Source organism: Mixophyes fleayi, chromosome 2 (genome assembly GCF_038048845.1).
Source record: "Mixophyes fleayi isolate aMixFle1 chromosome 2, aMixFle1.hap1, whole genome shotgun sequence".
Lineage (NCBI taxonomy): Eukaryota > Metazoa > Chordata > Amphibia > Anura > Limnodynastidae > Mixophyes > Mixophyes fleayi.
This window is the reverse complement of record NC_134403.1, coordinates 268,383,690-268,402,976: the sequence shown is the minus strand read 5'-3', so window position 1 is coordinate 268,402,976 and position 19,287 is coordinate 268,383,690. Positions and strand designations below refer to the sequence as shown.

At 35.9% G+C, this 19,287-nt stretch overlaps 1 protein-coding gene across 1 annotated transcript in view; it reads right to left on the bottom strand.

Annotated features, from left to right (window-relative positions):
- Positions 1–559: 559 nt before the first annotated feature.
- The window catches only part of PFKFB2 (6-phosphofructo-2-kinase/fructose-2,6-biphosphatase 2), a 37,107-nt gene continuing 18,379 nt past the window's right edge, over positions 560–19,287 (bottom strand). The window contains exons 9-17 of the mRNA XM_075196187.1: positions 17,940–18,147; positions 15,023–15,169; positions 13,937–14,041; positions 13,391–13,520; positions 12,441–12,503; positions 11,645–11,709; positions 5,781–5,960; positions 5,290–5,324; positions 560–4,396 (exon numbers count right to left, since the gene is read on the bottom strand). Coding sequence (XP_075052288.1) covers positions 4,339–4,396; positions 5,290–5,324; positions 5,781–5,960; positions 11,645–11,709; positions 12,441–12,503; positions 13,391–13,520; positions 13,937–14,041; positions 15,023–15,169; positions 17,940–18,147 — 991 coding nt within the window. The 3' untranslated portion in view covers positions 560–4,338. The remainder of the gene's footprint in view (positions 4,397–5,289; positions 5,325–5,780; positions 5,961–11,644; positions 11,710–12,440; positions 12,504–13,390; positions 13,521–13,936; positions 14,042–15,022; positions 15,170–17,939; positions 18,148–19,287) is intronic.

Genomic DNA, 19,287 nt, shown 5'->3' with positions numbered 1-19,287 from the left:
TATCCAGCGGTAGCTGGACAATGTTGTAGTCTTTGTAAAGAGAAATGTAAAGTCGGCGCCTCCTTAAATTAGCAGTGAATGATAGTGGGGAACTTGGAAATGACATCATTGTAGCCTGCTGGATGTTCCTTCATCAGAACTGTTCCAAGTGTCGTTTTTAACCTGTCAGTGTTATCAGCCTGTTGTGCATTACACCTTGGTGTAATCATGTGGGCCTCTTCACAGTCAGTGTTGTCAATATCATTATACTGACTACCACCGCTAATGAGCAGGGTCCTTCATACCCTTTGTTTTAGGTCTGTGTTTATTTTGTTTACCTTGTATGTTCATTTAATGTATGTACTGTTTTCCCTACTGTACTGCACTGCAAAGCTCTGTGGAGCCTTACAAATCTACGATAATAACAATAATAATTAACAAAATATCACAGTTTCCCTAATATGGAAGCTGGTGTTTTGAAATCAAAAAGATCTTTAATTTTTTATTTTTTTTAAGGCTCCACTGCATCTGGAATGTGTCATGGAGAAAATGTGTATTAAAACGAGAAAGAGAGAAACAATTCAAGTTATACATATTGTTTTATTAAGTTAAATCACATCACAATGATACAAAAATTGGATATAACATATACAGACATTTCTACACCCCACTGTTAACCCTTTCAATAGGGGAAAGCATCTTGTGCATGTTTTTTACGAATTGAGCAATTTCAGCAAATCATACTTTGTTTGGTGCATGTCATTTAAGGGTGCAATCCCCTGCAATTATAAGTTATGTTTTTGGTTTTGTTTAAAAATACTAATTTTGTTCATCAAAGATTTAGTGGTCATGTGGTTACCATGGCAACTTCAGTCATATGACAAATGATGTAGTAAGTAGAGGCTTTGAAACACTTTTCTTCTCAGCGGACACACCACCCCTCCCTCTGCCATGACTTGACCACAGAGCTATTACAATCCCCAGATGAATTTTGCCAATTGACAGAGTTGCAGAACACCCTACAAAAACTTTGTTACAAAATTTACTGTTTAAAAAAAAAAACATATATAAATAACTATGGGGGAGTACAACTTTAAAAAGTTGATGGAAATCAGATGTGACAATTTCTAACTAAATTACAATTAACACATATCTTTCCTGATTTTGAAAATGTACACTACAAAATAACTCACTATAAATAAAAGACACTGAACATTTTTTTACAGCATCTATAGCCACAAACCTAACTGTGAACTATAAAATAAGCTTCTCTACCGAAAGGGTTAACAACTCAGATACCACCAAATTTGTGTGTTCAGCTTTAAAATACAAAGCACTGTCCCCATTTTAACATTATGCATTGATGTGGGGGATGCATGAACATTGTCAAAAAAAAAACAATCTGGCTTCAGTTAACAGATACATAACAAATGAAAAATTACTATAACCGTTACTCAAAGCAGATGTACAGTAGTGATGCATCCTCAGCTTGCTGCAATTCTAAGAGCAGCTTGCTGTCTGCTATACACCTATGAAAACACTTATATAATGGAGGCTGTTTTGTTTTATTAACTTGAGCCATTTATACATACATACATACATACATACATACATAACCAATGCAGGTCACTTAGATATAGTAGAGCCAGCCATGTTAGGGACAGACAATATTCTAGAGCCTGGATATTTAGTAGAAACCAGTGATCAATATGTATAAGACAATTGTTCTCAGTGAATTGTGTGTAAGCAACATGATGATTTTTAGAACAGTAGGGAAGAGAAGCATGTACTACTTGTAAATGCTACAAATGAACACATATGCCTCACTTATCACAATTACACAGTACCTCAAACAGAATTGTGAATAATTAACCTTATAATTATATGGTTGTATTATAAACAAACTTATATACTGGTAACTTCCATTTAACATCAAGACATTGCAAATACATTTAATCAATGCACACGCATATCCTTTCATGTGCAAATGTAAACAGCATATGCCTCTACTCCCCAATATATTTAATGCACACCTTTTCATTTTCTTACAGGTACATCAGGTATGGGCTCTTTTCGCAGCAATAAACAACTTACACAGGGGACATAGCACTGGTTCCTGTCAAACAACAGGTACAAGGAATTTGAGTAATTCCTATGTAAGACAAAGAGCAAGAACATGTTTCTTGTTGTGTTAAAATACAATAGCGAATCAAAATGATTAAATTGTGCGTACTTTTGTTTGTTTTATTAAAAAGAAAAATTATTAAAATATAAGATCATTAAAGAAAAAAAAAAGAAAAAAGAAAAAAAAAAAAGATTCAGACATTCATTACGGCCCACTAACATTATACATAATTTAACAATGTTTATTTGTTACAGCAGGTATGGTGCCTCTGAGTAAAACAAAAATGTGGTGTTCTATATACATCTAAAAATAAATATTCTATCCTAAAAAATTGCAAAATGGCACATCTTGAATCATCAAGGCCACAAATTAATATATTTTGGACATATGATATAATGTACTACAAGAAAACACACTAACTACAATTATTTAGGCAGTAGCTAAACTAACAATTAAGTCAGTCAGTTGTAACCAGTAGCAAGACCATAAAAGAACACGGCTCTTGCAAACCAAATAATTTACCCATATTTGCCAACTAGTTCTGTTACTGTTTTGTACACCGGGGCATCCTGGAGGGGAGGTGAATGCGACTGAGGAGTTGGGTAGGGTATGGCGAATCGGGTCCTTCAGGCCCTCCCCCAGAATCCTATGACGCAACTGCGTCAATTTTTAGGGGGGGGGGGGTGCAAAATGCCACGATCCTCGGGAGAATGGCCTTCTCTCCAGGAGACCTGTGTGGAATTCAGGAATTTCCAGAAAATTCCAAGAGAGTGGGCAAGTATGAATAATTTACTTTAATGGAGTGTGAAGTGTTCTTTAACACATACATACGCTTATCGCAATTTTACAAATTAAGTTTAATAGGCCACTTGTGAAATGACCCAGAACCTGTTATTTAAGAAATTCATCCAGATATTAAGCAAGCACATTTGTCACGAATGTTAACACAATGAATGGACTGAAAACTATTAGATTACAAGTGTAGCAGCTACAATCAGATGGCTTGAAAGGAAAATGCCTTGATCATGTGCCTCATCATGCATTGTCATGAGTGATGTAGTTTCTATTATGGCAAAGATTGCAACTGGTCATTGATATTTAATGCAGTTCAGTGAAAGAGGTTAAGTGGTACACACCACTTCAGAACTAAGAGTAGGCCAAATATATGTAGATGATGTATTGCTATTAATCCAACTCTACCTGGCAGGCATTACATTTGTCTGTTGCTCAACGCAATTCACATTTTATTTATAATGGGGGAAGATGGGTTTTCTTAAAACTGTTTGCCTAACTATATGAACATTACGAACATCTTGCTATTACTTGCTAGTAATATTTTTTTAGGATGTAAAAGTACCCAAACCAGTGCATTAAAGTACAAAACCAAGTGGTTCGGTTCTTAAGATCTTTAGCAGTAATCATTGCATGGTTGGATATATATGTTAATTTTGAACAGTCAACTCTTGGTCCAATACAAAATCAAACATATACCTGGCCAGATTTATTTCTGCTTGAGAATTAAGGGAGCAGGATGTTATTGAGATCTACAGTACAAAAAAAATACATTCCCAACAATCTTGTATCTGTAACAGTCGGCTGTTACAGATCCAGGCAGATCCAGGTATACTTACAGCATGTACAATACCAGACTTCCTCAACAACTTTGGAAGTCATTAATACCCATTGACAGTCAATAGGTTTTTTAACTGAATACTCTTTAAAAATTTAACAGTACTATCAAAAAGCCCTAAAAATACTAAATGTTGCTCTAGAAACTTTGGGGTACTATCGAAAGAAATTATTCAGAAACTTCCATATTGTAGTTAAATAATTATATTCACACAATAGGAAATGGATCACAGTATATTTTCAGGCAGGATGAAAAAAGTCATCTTCTAAATTGTTATGTTGCACTTTTATACACCCATTTTACAGCTGGTCCCTTCAAAAAATGCTGAACAACAATTTATTTAAGGGGCAAAAAAAAAAAAAAGTTATAATAAAAAAATCCCACGTTACAGAGCGAATTACAAATCTAAAGAGGACACTTGCAGTCTTCTGGAGATGAACTTAGTGCATTGCTAGCGACAATAGGCGAGAAATCCCTTTTTAAGCTTCTAAGAGGCAGGTGAGTGCTGCATGCCTGTTTATCATGAAGAGATGTCTGTAACAAGCATGAATCAAATGTAAATAATGGACGGACCAGAAAAACCTGTTGTGGGCCCTACTACCAGTTACACCGCAGCAGAGAAAGACTGAAACACATCACAACCATTGGTGTCCACTGCCCCCCTAAGGGAAAAAAAAAATATTACAATTTACATTTAAGTTACTCTGTTAATCACATTTACTCTAAAAAATGTGAAGAAATTGTTTAGACAGAGACTCTTAACCTATGGGTGTTTTTTATGCTTTATTTGTGCTTTGCTAAACAATTGTGCATACCAATAATCATTTTGTGTAATTGCTAACGGCTACTAATAGTTCAAGAATACATTATTTACAATTGTAGACAAAAGAAATGTAACCCATTCAAAATAGCACTGTAGGTTACTAAGCTAATCTAGGTTCCGTCAAAAAAGGAACAGTTAGCAAACACCAACATCGGGCTGAATAACAGTTAAATGTGGATTGTCAAACATGTAAAAATCATAGGAACTGAGGCAGATGTATGGAACAGTTTCTCTGCACAGCGACACAACAGCAATTCAAGATGTATTTCTAAAATGCTTATTCAGAATGGATAATAAAAAGTATATAGTCTAAATAAATGACCAACTAATAAAGAAAGGCAAAAATTAAAAATAGATTTTCGATGTACAGCTGTATTTTGATAGATGTATTTAAGACCCTCCTGTACAACATGAACACTAATACTGTACTGTTGCTTCTGCTAAAGTATATTTAGATATGCAAACTTAAACTATTTTACATTTATGGACAGTTACAATTAAAATTAAGAAATAACTGAGAACACTGAAACATTGTGTTGTAGTGTAAGACCATATCAAATATTGCTACATTTCGGTCACATTAAATGCATCCATTTATTTATTTTTGACAGTCTTGCAAAAAAAGGTAAAGAACTTAAAGACTTTCAAAAACCAGTTACAAAAAAAATGAATAGGGGAGGGACCAATAATTGTCAGAAATAATTAAAAATAGAAACACAATATTATACTCACATGCAAGCACTTTCTAAGGAACTTTCTAAGGAACGCTGTTAGGTACAAAAAAATAATAATAATAATTAGAGATAAAACAGAAGAGAGATCAGATTAAAAGAAGTGAATGCTAATGGCCACATATTAACGTTACTGGCAGAATGAAAGTGTGAGAAGCAGATTTAGCGATAATGAAAAACAAACAATAAAGTAAAAAAAAGGAGAGCTTCTTGAGATTACTTTTTTCCCCCAAAACATTTCAATGTGGAAAGCAGAATCAGACTGAAGGTAAAACACAGCCAATTATGAGACGAACCTCATACCTTACAGAAAACTATAAAAAGGAAAATTTCTCTCACCAAAAACAGTTTGCCCTAACAGGTTTCCTAATCTAATGTTTGGAACATTAGACATCATAAATACATCATCTTTATTGTTCAAGTATTTATCAGTATGTGAAATGTTAGAAACAATGACACGTGAACAAATCAATGAATAGAAAGAACACTGACTTGTTTCAAGGGGCGGTCAGACCCTTCAGAGGTCATTCTGAACCTTTCCAACCCCACTGGGGTAAGCGGCCGGCTCCCGACACTGTAATTTCGTGGACGTCTGACTGTATCAGAGCTGGACAGAGGTGTAAAACTGTTTCTTCTCATTCGCATAGGCGTTTGGTTCACATCAAAGGTGCCCTGATAGAATTTTAAAATAATGGAATATATTCAACGATACCATAGAAAATAAAAACCTCTAAAAATGCAACATGGTTACATCCTGTATGGTTGATGCTCCTCTGTAGAAAAAAAAGTTAATTACAAGCAAGTATTATAAATAGACATTTCCAAAAACAAATACAAAAAAAGTTAATTATGCTAAACTAAATAGTTTTACAAACACAAAGTCCTAAATAGCTAGAAGAGGCTGCGTGTTTGACCCAAGGGGCACTGCAAGGTAGGAGTTAAGGATAACACACTACAACCAATGTACAGAAAGAATGAAAGTCTCTGTTATAGAGGCACTCTTATTAGGTCCGCATTGATCTATTCAAATTTAATACATTATTATTATTAACATTATTATTTCTTTTTTTTATCCAAATTACATATTCATATAATTTTAATTTAAAAATGATAGAATAAAACCATAGATTCTAGAAACATGAATTAAAAAAATTGTAAAATACAACCTATGGGGGTCTGTTACTCAACAAAGTCAATTTCTTTATTATTTCAAGTTATAATATAATAGGCATTTATCACATCCTTTTTTTGTTTACATAGTACCCATTAAACATTTATCGTCTTTTTACAGGGTTTATTGGCCCATCTTTTAATTAAAAAATAATTTTCTTTCCTTTATATAGCCACTTTCTCTTTCCCAACATTTATAGCAAAGTTTGTTGTTTCATATTGTTCTCTTCAAGGCATCTCAATAATAGATCAATTGTAATCAAAACCATATATAGCAGGAATCAGCGGCTATTTATCATGTTTTCCGAACATATATGCTATATAACCCAAGCAACACTCCTCTATTGTTCATTGGTGACTGTATTCTTGATTTAAGTCTCACCAATATTTACAAGTATATCCCTTTGCACTGTTGCATAATGAGTGTGTCAGATTTATTTTATCCTCATATCCCTCTGAGGTCAATTCCACTTAGGTTGTTACATTTGTTGCAAATTCTGTTGCTTAAGAGAACACCAAGTTAGCCTTTTATTCCACTTTGTGGTTGTTGAATAATCTGTGATAGAATGACTGCCTCTCTTTAATGATATTAAGAGAAGTCTCCCTCTTCATTTATCTGAATTTCATCAGTATTCATAAACGCATTGCATTTTGTCCTGCCATTAGTCTGACTTTTCGTTTGTCTCATCTCAAAGCTTAGATAGCGTGGCTTATATCATCTGGTCGTTGAAGGGCAGTTCATTATAATTTATTCAGACCCCTAACTGGCGTCATGTGACGCATACTGCTTCTTCCGATTATCAACCAGTATTCTGTACCAATTATGTTTAAAAGCATTCGTCTATCCAATTGGTTCACAGATATCTTTAATTGACATTTGGAGTCTTATATCGGATTATTTTGTACATTCTTTCAGTCCTGGGTTCTAGTGCTGCTATGAACTGTATGTGATTGACATTATTCCTGTCCAACCCACGACTCCTCTTACATTTTCCTAGGACTGAGCACATTTCTAAATATAGTAGGATTATTATAGAAAACAATCTTTAGGACTAAACACCTATTTAATTTTATATACTTATTTGATTGATGTTTAACATGTTAAAACAATATTATTTATCGATTTATAGTACATGATCCAAGTTCCAAGGGTATTTATGTTAATTACTACAGTGCAAATGTCATTTTATATAAAACTGGATTCTAACATTACCCTGTATGTGGGAAATAATATGTAATTTTATATATATATATATATATATATATATATATATATATATATATATATATTATATAGTCATTTTCAAATGTAATATATTGGTGCCCTCTGAAGTGTGTTCAATTCCCCAATTGTTATTAACCTTTATTACTTTACACATATCTTCTGTTTAAAAAATGCAATCCAACTAAATATTCTGCGAATATTACTTGTGTTTTGTTACATTGTGACGTATTCTACTTTTATTGATTACTTCCCCATACTCCTATAATGAGTAAAAATATTTAATTGTTACTTTATGTATGATAAACGTTTGTTATGTATTAAACTACTGTGATAAACTTAACATTATTATGTAAAAACTTGAGACCACCCATGTGTAAAAATAAAGTATATTTAATAAACTACCCTCAAATGATTTGCAATATTTATGTTCAATATCTAAGTGACACGTCACTGGTTTCCATAACATTCTCAGTACTGAATGCCCTATATATCCTCATTGTTCCTTGTAAAAGGGTGATCCTAGGGGTGGTTCTAATATCTCTAATAGTCTGGCAAATATATGGATGAACATTTAATAAAGTCCTTTTACATTCTTCTCCCCTTCTACATAGGAGAATATATCTCATTGGGCATTGGATAAATTCATTATGGTCCATCATTTCTGGATGTAAAATATGAAATGTGCAAATTATAATTACATTCATGTAGATCTATAATCAAATGGTGTTATTTTTTTATATACCAGAAATTAAATCTCAAACATTGATGCTTCAGCCTTTATTTTTGTATCTCATTAATTCTATTATTCTAATTTTCCTTAATGTTTTCATTGACAGATTTAGGAGTAAAAACCTCTCCACCGTCCTAATTCCATTTTGTTCAGCCTCTCCCTCCAGAGGATCACTGATCACATCTTATTAGTTCTTAATAACTAAACTAAATAAAAATTATTTTAAGGCAGAGCTATCAGTTATGCCCTATTTTCTATTCTTTTAGCAACTTTTTATTAACAGCATCAAATAAATACAGTAAAGAAACAAATAAACATCCTCTGCATGTGAAATTTGTTATAGTACAATGTTTATAATTAAATGCAGATATACAATAAACACTGAGAGCAAAAAAAAAAAAAAAAAAAAGATTAGCGACCTGTTTTTTATTTTTATTAAGGGAGGGGGGAAGGTGGGAGGAGGTAGTAGAATGGAAATAGGGAGGGTGTGGTTCTCTGTTGGACAATGCTGCAAAGATAGGAGTTTGTAAGTTCTTGTGAGCTTCCTCATCTAATCTAGTACTAAAAGAGTAGAGGTGGTATGTTACTAAATGGTGTCCAGCTGACCCAGGTTTTATAGAAACAAGCAGAAAAGTTGCTCAGTTTGCTCCATTTTATGTGTACAACAAATTTTCCTAAGGACAGCCATAGGACTCCGTTTCTGTTTTTTCCAGGATCCAGCTATTAGAAAATTGGCTATACTTGAGATATGTCTAATAAAATTGCTTAAATGTTTAAGGAGGTCTGCAAAGGTTAGAGTGAATAAAGTATGTTTCGGTTGAAATGAAACATATGTGGCTGTTCTAATTACAATAAAGTTTCGAACATCAGACCAAAATTTTTGTATGACCACAATATAGGAAGAAAAAAAAAAAACTTGTCTATGCACAGCCTCTCCAACAGAGAGTAGAAATACTGGGATAAATCTCATGTAATCTAGTTGGGACTAGGTGTGAACGGTATAAAAGTTTGTATGCATTTTCTCTTAGATGTATACTAATAAAATATTTTGCCACTCCTGTCTATATATCCTACCAATCCTTCGGCATCCAGGACCAAATTTAATTCCTTGCCCCAGTTAGACTCATGAGGGCCTTTTGGACTTCCGTTAGATATTAACAATGAATGATACAGAGAGGATATGAGGCCTCTAGATGGGCGATTGCTCAGCCAATGGCACTTAAGCCAGAGTGGTAACGATTAAGATAGGGAGAGAGCTAGAGTCTATGCAAACATGACCATGTTGAAAGAGAAAGGCTGATTACTGGATGGGAGTGAGCTTCTGAAGGCCAGCGTGGCAGCCACATGATGGCTGATGGTGAAAGTAGAGCAGACTCAATGTCCACCCAAACTAGTGATCCATAATCATTTTGATTTTAAATATGGTCAGTCGATTAAATAAATAAATTTATTCCAGGTTAGGAGTCCTGCTTTAATGGCTGTCGAAACAGGGAGAACAATTTGCTTTAAAAGAGGGATTATAGGTTTTAGTGACATATATACCTAAATATTTAAATTTGTTTCATTGCCATTTACATTAGAAGTTAATCTTAAGCAGTTTTTCTAATGGCGCAGGGTAAAAAGAATTATAAGGTTTCAGGTTTATCAAGTACAGTCTTGAAATTGGAAAGTGTTCCAATCTGAAGGCATTCATTTGGAAGTGTAACCATTGGTTAAGAAATAGATAATAAAATGTCATCAATGTACAAAGCAATTTTATATTCACGCCGTCCTACCTTACTATCGAGTAATTTCGCTGCAATTTATCAAAACATATTCCAAAAACATACTAGTAGGTTAATTAGCAGCTATCAAATTGACCCTAGTGTGTGTGTGTGTGTGTGTGTGTGCTAGGGAATTTCGACTGTACAATGGGGCTGATGTGAGCGTGTTCTCTGTACAGCGCTGCGGAATTAGTGGCGCTATATAAATAACCGATGATGATGAAAATTAATCTAGCCAGAACAGGGCCAATGAAAAGTGGCTAATCCCCCCCAGAAAAAACTTTCACTGCTAGCTTACCACAGTGGTGAAAGGCTTCACTGGTTTTCCCCTGCTTACATTTACTGTGCATTCTCCTACAGCGACAACGCTGCTGTGGCAGTAAGTCTATGCCAGTGTTGGTAACATATTGTGTCATAACATACTACTATATTGCTGAAAAAAAATATAGAGTTTTAACACATTTGCACAGATAGATGATGATGTGCTTGTTAAAGAAAGGCTATATATCTAAATCTAAAAAGCTCCAGTAATTGCCCCCTCAATTAAATAAAGTAGGAGTCCTTAGTAAGCATCATAAGGGGGGGGGGCAGTAGAAACGTCCCCGGACACATACTTGCAGCAGCTCACATCCACACACTTATTATAATACCCCCAATACTCTGACGTTCAACTTTAGAAGAAGAAGACACAAATTTTGCAGCTTAGTAAATTGCCACTTTTCGTAGTCCTGACAGAGCTCTATGGGGTGGCATTAATCATCGAAAATAGGGTTAACTCCCTTTTGACAAGTTCACAAAGTGTTAACAGTCTTTTCTCCAGCAAAAGCAGCCTTTTTTGTTTTCATAAACAGACCCCTTTGTTTTCTTCAATTTAGAACCAGAATCACTTAAACTTCTTGCTTATAACCAACTGCAAACACTAAATTTTCATCCATACAATATTAACATCTGTATATCTTAAAGCGCAGTTACATCAGAAAAACTCGGCACAAATTAAACCTCAACAATTTTCTCTGGATGGTGGGCTGTGACAATGAAATCTTAACGCTCCAACTTCTTTAATTCACTCACACACACGCCATATTATAGACCTAGGAACTATCAATAAATGTAAGGCAAAATGGAAATGATATTTGCAATAACAGATTTTCTATTGCTGTGATCACTGGCAAAACAAACAATAGTCTTCCAATCTTATCTGGAGAAAGGATTGAGGTAAATGATCTAATCTTTATTGTAGAAGAGATTTATTGTATTGTTGTATCCTGCTGTTGTAAATTGTCCTACAGACTATCACATTATCAAATCTACTACTTGATCAGTTCAGAAAGCTACAATTCACTTTAAACGCCATGCTGTTGATAAATGCAGTGAAATCATCATAACACTGGATATCTTGAAGAGCTTTTACTGTTCTGTCATTGAGATACAGTCCTCATAAGAAAAAAAGTCAAAGCTTAGAACTTACTGCTGGCTTCTCTCTGTGCGTATCCACAGCATCAACATTTAGCTTGATCATTTCAACTTTACAGCCTTAAAGAAACACAGCATCATATTGATGTTAAAATTCTAATATGTTGTTATAGCAAACTGTTCATAATATAATAAACTGGGACAGCAATCTCCTAACCGCAACTCTCTCTCTATTATCAAATACAATTGTGACATCTACATGGCAAGAACATAGATCACTAAAAAGTCATTATTCTGAATAGTAATTCCTCAATAAAAGAACCAAATAAAACATAGCAGCACATATTGCTTTGTTAGATGGAGCTGTATAAATGTTTAACTGAAACACCATGGCAAACATATTCGAAGTTATGAGTCACCTTGCCCCTAAATCATTAGGATACCGTTGTGTGAGGATAATTTTCCTCATGAAGTTATTTAATGCTAATGGCTTTGGTAGTGCTGTTCTGTTAATTTCTATTTTTTTCTCCTAAAAACAAAATTGTTAACTGACCATGTTTTCTACACACATAACTTAGCTTTAACAAAAAAAAACCTGTCTGAATATGCAACTCAACATACTTTAAGCATACAAGACAATGCACTCCATACTGTGAAATAAAAATAAAAGCAGTCACCTTGGAACTGTGACCAGTACTTTTATTTGATCAAGGAACATTGCATTATAATAGTATATGGTCTAATTTGAAGCATGGAGGTCAGATACATATTTTTTATTTTATTTAGTGAAAATGCTACAATAAAATTATTATTTGCTTTCTGGATGTGCATTAGTGAAACTGAGCACTTACCATAAGCAACAGGTATTAATTTCAACACTGTATGCAGCGGACAACGGAGGTATGGCAAGTCATCTGGAGTATTGAGAAACAGGAAGATTATAGTGTTAAAGCTGATAAAACATTGTGTTATTGCCACTTATGATAATGTCTATGTAATCATATGTATCACTTAAATTACATAATACCGTATTTCCCCATGTATAAGACGCACCTTTTTCCCCCCAAATTTTGGGTCTAAAAAAAGGGTGCGTCTTATACACTGCAAGTCTTACTTACCTCAATGAAGAATTCGGCACCTGGATGTGAGAGGAGAGAGGAGTCCCCGCTGGCTGTATGAACTGCGTGTCCCCGCCGGAAGTCCCGCCGCGTAACCGGAAGTAGCGGGTCCGCCGGGCTGTTCCAACTCCAGCCCCTGGTCTCCCCCGGAAACAGGCCACAATTGCCGTGATAGGCGCTCCGAGAGGTAGAGGTAAGGCACTCAGCTAGAAGCCACCAGGGCCAGGGGGGACTCTCAGAAGGCGGGGGCACCCGGGAATCTGGAAACCGCCAGGAGGGCAGCATGCTCAGAGCATGAGATGGCGCAGGAAAACCAGCCAGCAGTGGGAGACCCCAGTTGTCTCAGGAAGCTTTTTTTTTTTCATTTTGGGCCCCAAAATTAAGGTGCGTCTTATTCATGGGTGCGTCATATACTTGGGGAAATACGGTAATTTACAATTAACGTACATCTAAAATAATTTCAAGAAAGACAAAGTGGTAAATTTATCAAGCTGCGGGTTTGAAAAAGTGGAGATGTTACTTATAGCTAACAGATTGTAGTTATCATTTATTTAGTACATTCTACAAAATGACAACTAAAATTTGACTGGTTGCTATAGGCAACACCTACACTTTTTCAAACCCTCAGCTTGATAAATTTATCCCAAAAAGTTCTTATTTCAATATGATGGAATGACTGCTACCTGCACTTTTGTCCAGGAAGTAAGCCAAAAGACACCTCATGACTGCCTGGTGACAAATGACTAGGATGTTCCCCTGACGTTCCAATTCCATGATGACTGGTTCTAGACGTTGAACTAGATCTTGGTAAGACTAGAGACATTGCATTGCATTAGCACAGTACCAAACCAAAATCACAAGAAAGAACAATATAATAAAACATGGAAAATAAGCATCTTTAACATTTCACTGCGAGATACATACATTATATATATTAGACAACTGAATTGGTACAGTTTTAAAAGGATCAGAGCTTTCTGGCTTTGGAAACCATGTAAAAAAAGCAGCTCACAAAAAAATGAAAAAGAAAAGTTTGACAATATATTTCACATACAAAAATAAATTCTGTTTACTAATTTATGAAAAATGCAAACAAAAAGGGGATAAATCTGTACTAAAGCCTGGAACATACAGATCAGAATGTACAGACAAAAAAACAAAAAACAAAAAAGATTTATAAAAAATAAATAAATCAAAAAACAAAAATGAATAAATAAATTTGAAGTCACCTCTCCTCCAGGGTAGCGATAAAGATATTTATCCTGATCTCTCAGTGTAAACTCTTCTGGATATTTTTCTTCAATCTCTTTATAGGTCATTTCCTCGCACACCCCCTGGGTGACAAAAACAAAAACACAAATTGAAGTCAGGTAAAATAACCTAGCTCGTGGCCTTATGCGACATCATAAATAAGTAACTCAAGTATCAAAGAAGTTAAGGAATTAAAGGATACACTTTTGTTCTCAAACAATGTGTGAAAATGCATCTGAAATAATAACTAAAAGCAGCAACAACAGTCACTGAGCAGAACTGTTTATACTACTTCTTTACATATAAAAGATGCTTCTTTTCAGGACTCTTGTTGGACTAACTGAAAAATATGACACACTGTGAACTACAAATACAGAGACACAGAAGGGACAGGTATCCTGGTATGCTGTCATTGTATCCAGAATTACAAACATACCCTCCAATATTCAGTTTAAAAATGTCTATAATTGAGCAGCTTACTAGCAGTACCACAATATAATGATTAACTGGATTCATATTATTGGCAGCTGTTAGATTGTTTGCTGACTTGTATAAGACACTCACTGACTGCTCCATCCTACAAAGCATATCAGCTAAGTTATATGAATATGCTATGTAGATGCTACAGACTCTTAAATAGTAATTTTTGGCTACATGTTGATGTTCTGATATAGGATTTACATTATTCTACAAATGAGATATTATATAAACTATCACTTCTATAGCAACATATTTTATGAGAGTTCAGGGATGACCATCTGGGGTGTATGCACTCCACACACATGTCCATCCCCACCTCCACCTCCATCTCATATGACCTCAGCAGGTTTGAAGTCCACAGCATAAAAGAAAAACTAACATAATTTTGTATGTAGAAAGCAGAAAACATCAACTTTTACCGTATATAAAAATAAACTATGTACCCTCTTTAGGGAGCTTAACTCCAGTACTATTCAAACAACACCCATTTTACCTAAAACATTCCTTTTTGTGCCACTGCAAGCTTTAAAACAATAGTGAATTCAAGCAGCCATTGTGTTACTGCATTTTCATTATCAACTTACAGCATCAATCTCGTTAAGAATTTTCCACTGTTCATATGACACACCAAGTGCCTCTGCTGTTTGAATCGTTCTCTTCAGCTGACTAGTCCAAACCTTGAGATCCCCAATTTCCTGCTGCTCAATAAACTTTCTGAGGGCCTGGGAAAACTAAAAAGTAAAGCCATAAGATAAAACTATGTGAAACTAGTGCTTAATACAGTGTGCTTCATAAAAAAAAATAAAAAAAAAAAAATAGGAGAAATGGTGGTGCGTGCAGGAGCTAGGGCACTTTCAGAAAAACTAAAAGAAGTCTGAGCTCCTCCCCCTATATATCCCCTAGCACAGGGGTAGGCAACCTGCGGCTCTCCAGGTGTTGTGAAACTACAAATCCCAGCATGCCTTGACACCTATCTGCTGGTTATCTAGAGAAAGGGGCGCGGGAGAAAGAAAGAACAACTACAAGAAAAGGAATTAGCAATACAAAAATCCCTTTTTCTCTTACATCCATTGTGGGACACTGGAACCAGGGGGTCTTCCCAAAGAAATCCCTAAGGGATACAACACTCTGAAGCTATCGATGACAAAAATTGCCTGTCCACACCTTGAATCCTTTCATACAAAAAACCTTGAACTTGAGTTATGGACAAAAGTCAAGGTGGCCAACCAGCTTAGCTGTTCCGCCAAGGTCCAATGCCGTGCCAAACTAGTGGCACTGAACAATCTGGTGGAATGTGCACTCACATTTTCAGGAACAGGTAAGACTGCTTCAATATATGCCTGGTGATTTACCGAGGTAATCCATATACAAACTGATTTCTTCGTCATCGGTCAACCTCTCTTTTACGCATCGTAGATGGTCCTCTGTCACACAAAAATGTGCAGTCCTATCCAGATAAACTTAGAGCTCTGACAATGTCCAAAAGAAAAAAATAAATCTTTTGCATCAGAAGATCGTTCTATACTTAGCCTAGAATAAACTTAAGTGGAAATTTGATACTTCTTTTGGTTCAAATGAGGGCTTAGAATACAAGACAGCCCTGACTGCATAAAAGGCAATATAAGGAAATCTGCAAGAGAGCCCCAAGCTCTGAGACTCATTGTCATGAAAATTGCTAAGAAAAAAATGGCTTTCCAAGTTAGAAACTTAAGTTCTACTACATCCAAAAGTTTTGAAGGAGGTTGTAGTAAGGCCATCAAAACAAGGTTAAGATCCCATGGGAGGAATATATGGAGGCAGTAGGCCTGGCAACAAAGTTTGAACCTCCAGGACTAATGCCAAACTTCAGTAAAAAACAGACCTGCACTTTTAGAGAGCTAAGCCTCAAATCACTGTCTAGGATAATAACTGATGCAATTTAGTTTAGATGAAGTGGAAACACCCTTCCATTCGCACCAAGAAAGGTAAATTTTCCAAGTCACTGGTAGTTCTTAGCGGAATATGGCTTTGTAGCCTTTAGCATGGTTTCCATGACCCTGTCATGTAAACCCTTAGAATTCAAAATTATGGCTTCAACAGCCACACCGTTCAAGCCAATCAAGGTAAACCCTGATGAAAGAACAGACCATGGATCAACAAGTCCCATCTAAGCAATAGATGCCAAAACTGGCCTTTTGCCATCTTTAGAATCTTTTTGTACCAATCCGGAGCAACCAGAATAATCTCGACACTTTCCCTTTTTATCTTTATCAGAACCCTTGGTAGTATAGCTACCAGAGAAAAAAGATAAACAAGTCAAGTCTACTAGGGATGTCTTTGGGTCTTGTCCTTGAACAATAGCAGACGATGTTGAGCCTTGACAAGAGCGTTTAAGACCGCTCCTAGTTCCAGAACATTTATTGTAGACTGGCATCCGTTTTTACTATTGTCCAGTCCCAAATTGTGAATGGACATCCTCTGTTAAGCCACCATGAGAAACAACAATCGTGTCCTTGGAGACAACCTGATGGATTGACACTAGAAGTGAAGGTGTAATTTCCATTTTGATAGTAGTTCTACCTGAAACTCTTTCGAATAGAAGTGAACAAATTGAACCACATCGAGAGATGACAACACCTTTGCTAATTTAGGACTCTCATGCCTAGACAAACAGAAATCTTTCTCACAGCCAATAGAGACCTTATTAGTCTCTGCAACGGGAGGATCTTGTTTTCTTGTAAAAATACTCTCTGCTGTATTGTGTTGAAAAGAAGTCCTAGGAAGATCATCTGCCAAGTGTGAACCCAGCTGGATTTTTATGAGCCACCTGTGAGAACCTAAAATCTGGGCTATCATCTGTGTGTGGGCTCGAGGAAGTATTGAGGATTTTGCTTTGATCTGCAGGTTGTCAAAATAAGGGATGCTGTTTCTAGGTCAAAAGAGCTCAAAAATGATAACTGCTGTGATCAGACTGCCAGATTGAAACATGCAGCTATACATTCCTGATGGACACAAGAAACCTTTTCTCCTCCATGCAATTGATCGCTGACCTCAGACTCTATCTTGAACCTGTCGACTCAAAGATGGAGGAACCAATCACTACTCACGATAACAGTGGTGGCAGAAGAAGTACCATCAGCACTTCTTCCCCCATTCTTAGAACACAGTCTACTAAGCTGCCTGACACTGGCAGTTTTGCAGTCATAAAATCATTAAAGGAATAAACGAAAAATTATAAACTAGTGAGCCCTAGGCAGCACAATGGATATAAGCACCATATTCCTATGGGCAATTTTGAAAAATGTGGAATGATTTTCTTAAAGTGCCCAAGCTCCTGCATGCATCCCTATACAGCCCTCATGATTCCAGTGTGCCCCAATGGATACAAAATAAAATAATTGCCAATGATAAAGAATATGCAATAAAAAGACAAAATCTAAGAAAACAAATAATATTTTTATAGATTATACTATGAAAACACATCTGCAAAACATTTACTTTTGTTTCAAAATATGTACTTACTTGCTTCCCTCGTGCAGATAGGCCTGAATCTCCTCCAATCCTTCCTGCAAGATTACATTCACTTTCACCATGTCGGCACAGATAGATGGTACGGGGTTGTACATGAATATTCATGAGGTAGTAGACAATTTTACTTTGGATATAATCCTGTACTTTGTTCACTAGGAACCTTTGACCAACGTTGATAACTTTAATAAGAGAGTGATCCCTACAAGAGAAACCATTGAGTAGATGTTGCATAAATTTATACACCAGTCTGTATGGGATTTAGTTAATCTGTCAACAGCCAGACTGTTAACAGCAAATTCAACATTCAAATGGCCAGTGCCAGCCAGCTGACCCGCCCGCAATACAGCCACCGGACCTGCTGGCAAAATACAGTAAATAAATAACAACGAAAAAAACAAAACAAAAAGAAAACAGGTTAACTAAAGTGCTGCCAGACTAGATTGGTACTCGCAAAATCAGGGGGGAGGGGGAGACTGTACTCAACCCGTCTGCATTACGACTGGAGAAAGGAAAATAAAAAAGACATAGCAAACAAATTAACTTTAAGGCTTCATATGAACTGGTGTTAAATTTCATGCCTCATTTTGAACGCTAGTACAAAGCATGTGAATGGGTCAAACAAATAGAACCCACTTTTTCATATGTCACCATAAGCACGCAATTTGCCTTTTTTATTTTTTACAAACACATCCTGCTGTATCTAAATTCTTGTGACCTCCAAATGCATTTTCAATGCAAATACTATGACAATGACAACCTGGCTCAAAGAGCAAATAAAATCAATATCAATCTACTTTTTTAAATAAAAAAGGGGGCTCAGTTATTTGTTTTTCAAGCCAAGTTAGTGCCATTCTTCAATTTCCATCTTTGTATCCAATTTTAATTGTGCACAGTGACACATTTAACAGTGACACAGTGGTTAGCATTGTTGTCTCACAGAGCTGTAGCCATCGGTTCTATTCTGACTAGGGCACTCCCTGTGTAGAGTTAGTATGCTCTCCCTGTTTTTGCGTGGGTTTCTTCCAACAGTACAAAAACACACTGATAGATTAATGCTAGTGTGTTTGTGTGGTAAAGAATGAATGATTAAACATTCTATGTCAAGCGCTCCGTTTTTAAAGATAAAACTACCTACTTATCTCTACCTATCTATATCTGTTTATTATGGAATAATTTCAGGAATAATATACCTGAAACTAGGGAGGAGCGGGCTCGGATTCTCGAAATCCGAACACCCCCGAACAGTGCCGATCCGAGCACTGTTCGGGTATTCCCGCCCGACGCAAAGCTCAGAACGAGGCAAAACGTCATCACCCCGCCGTCGGATCTCGCGAGATCC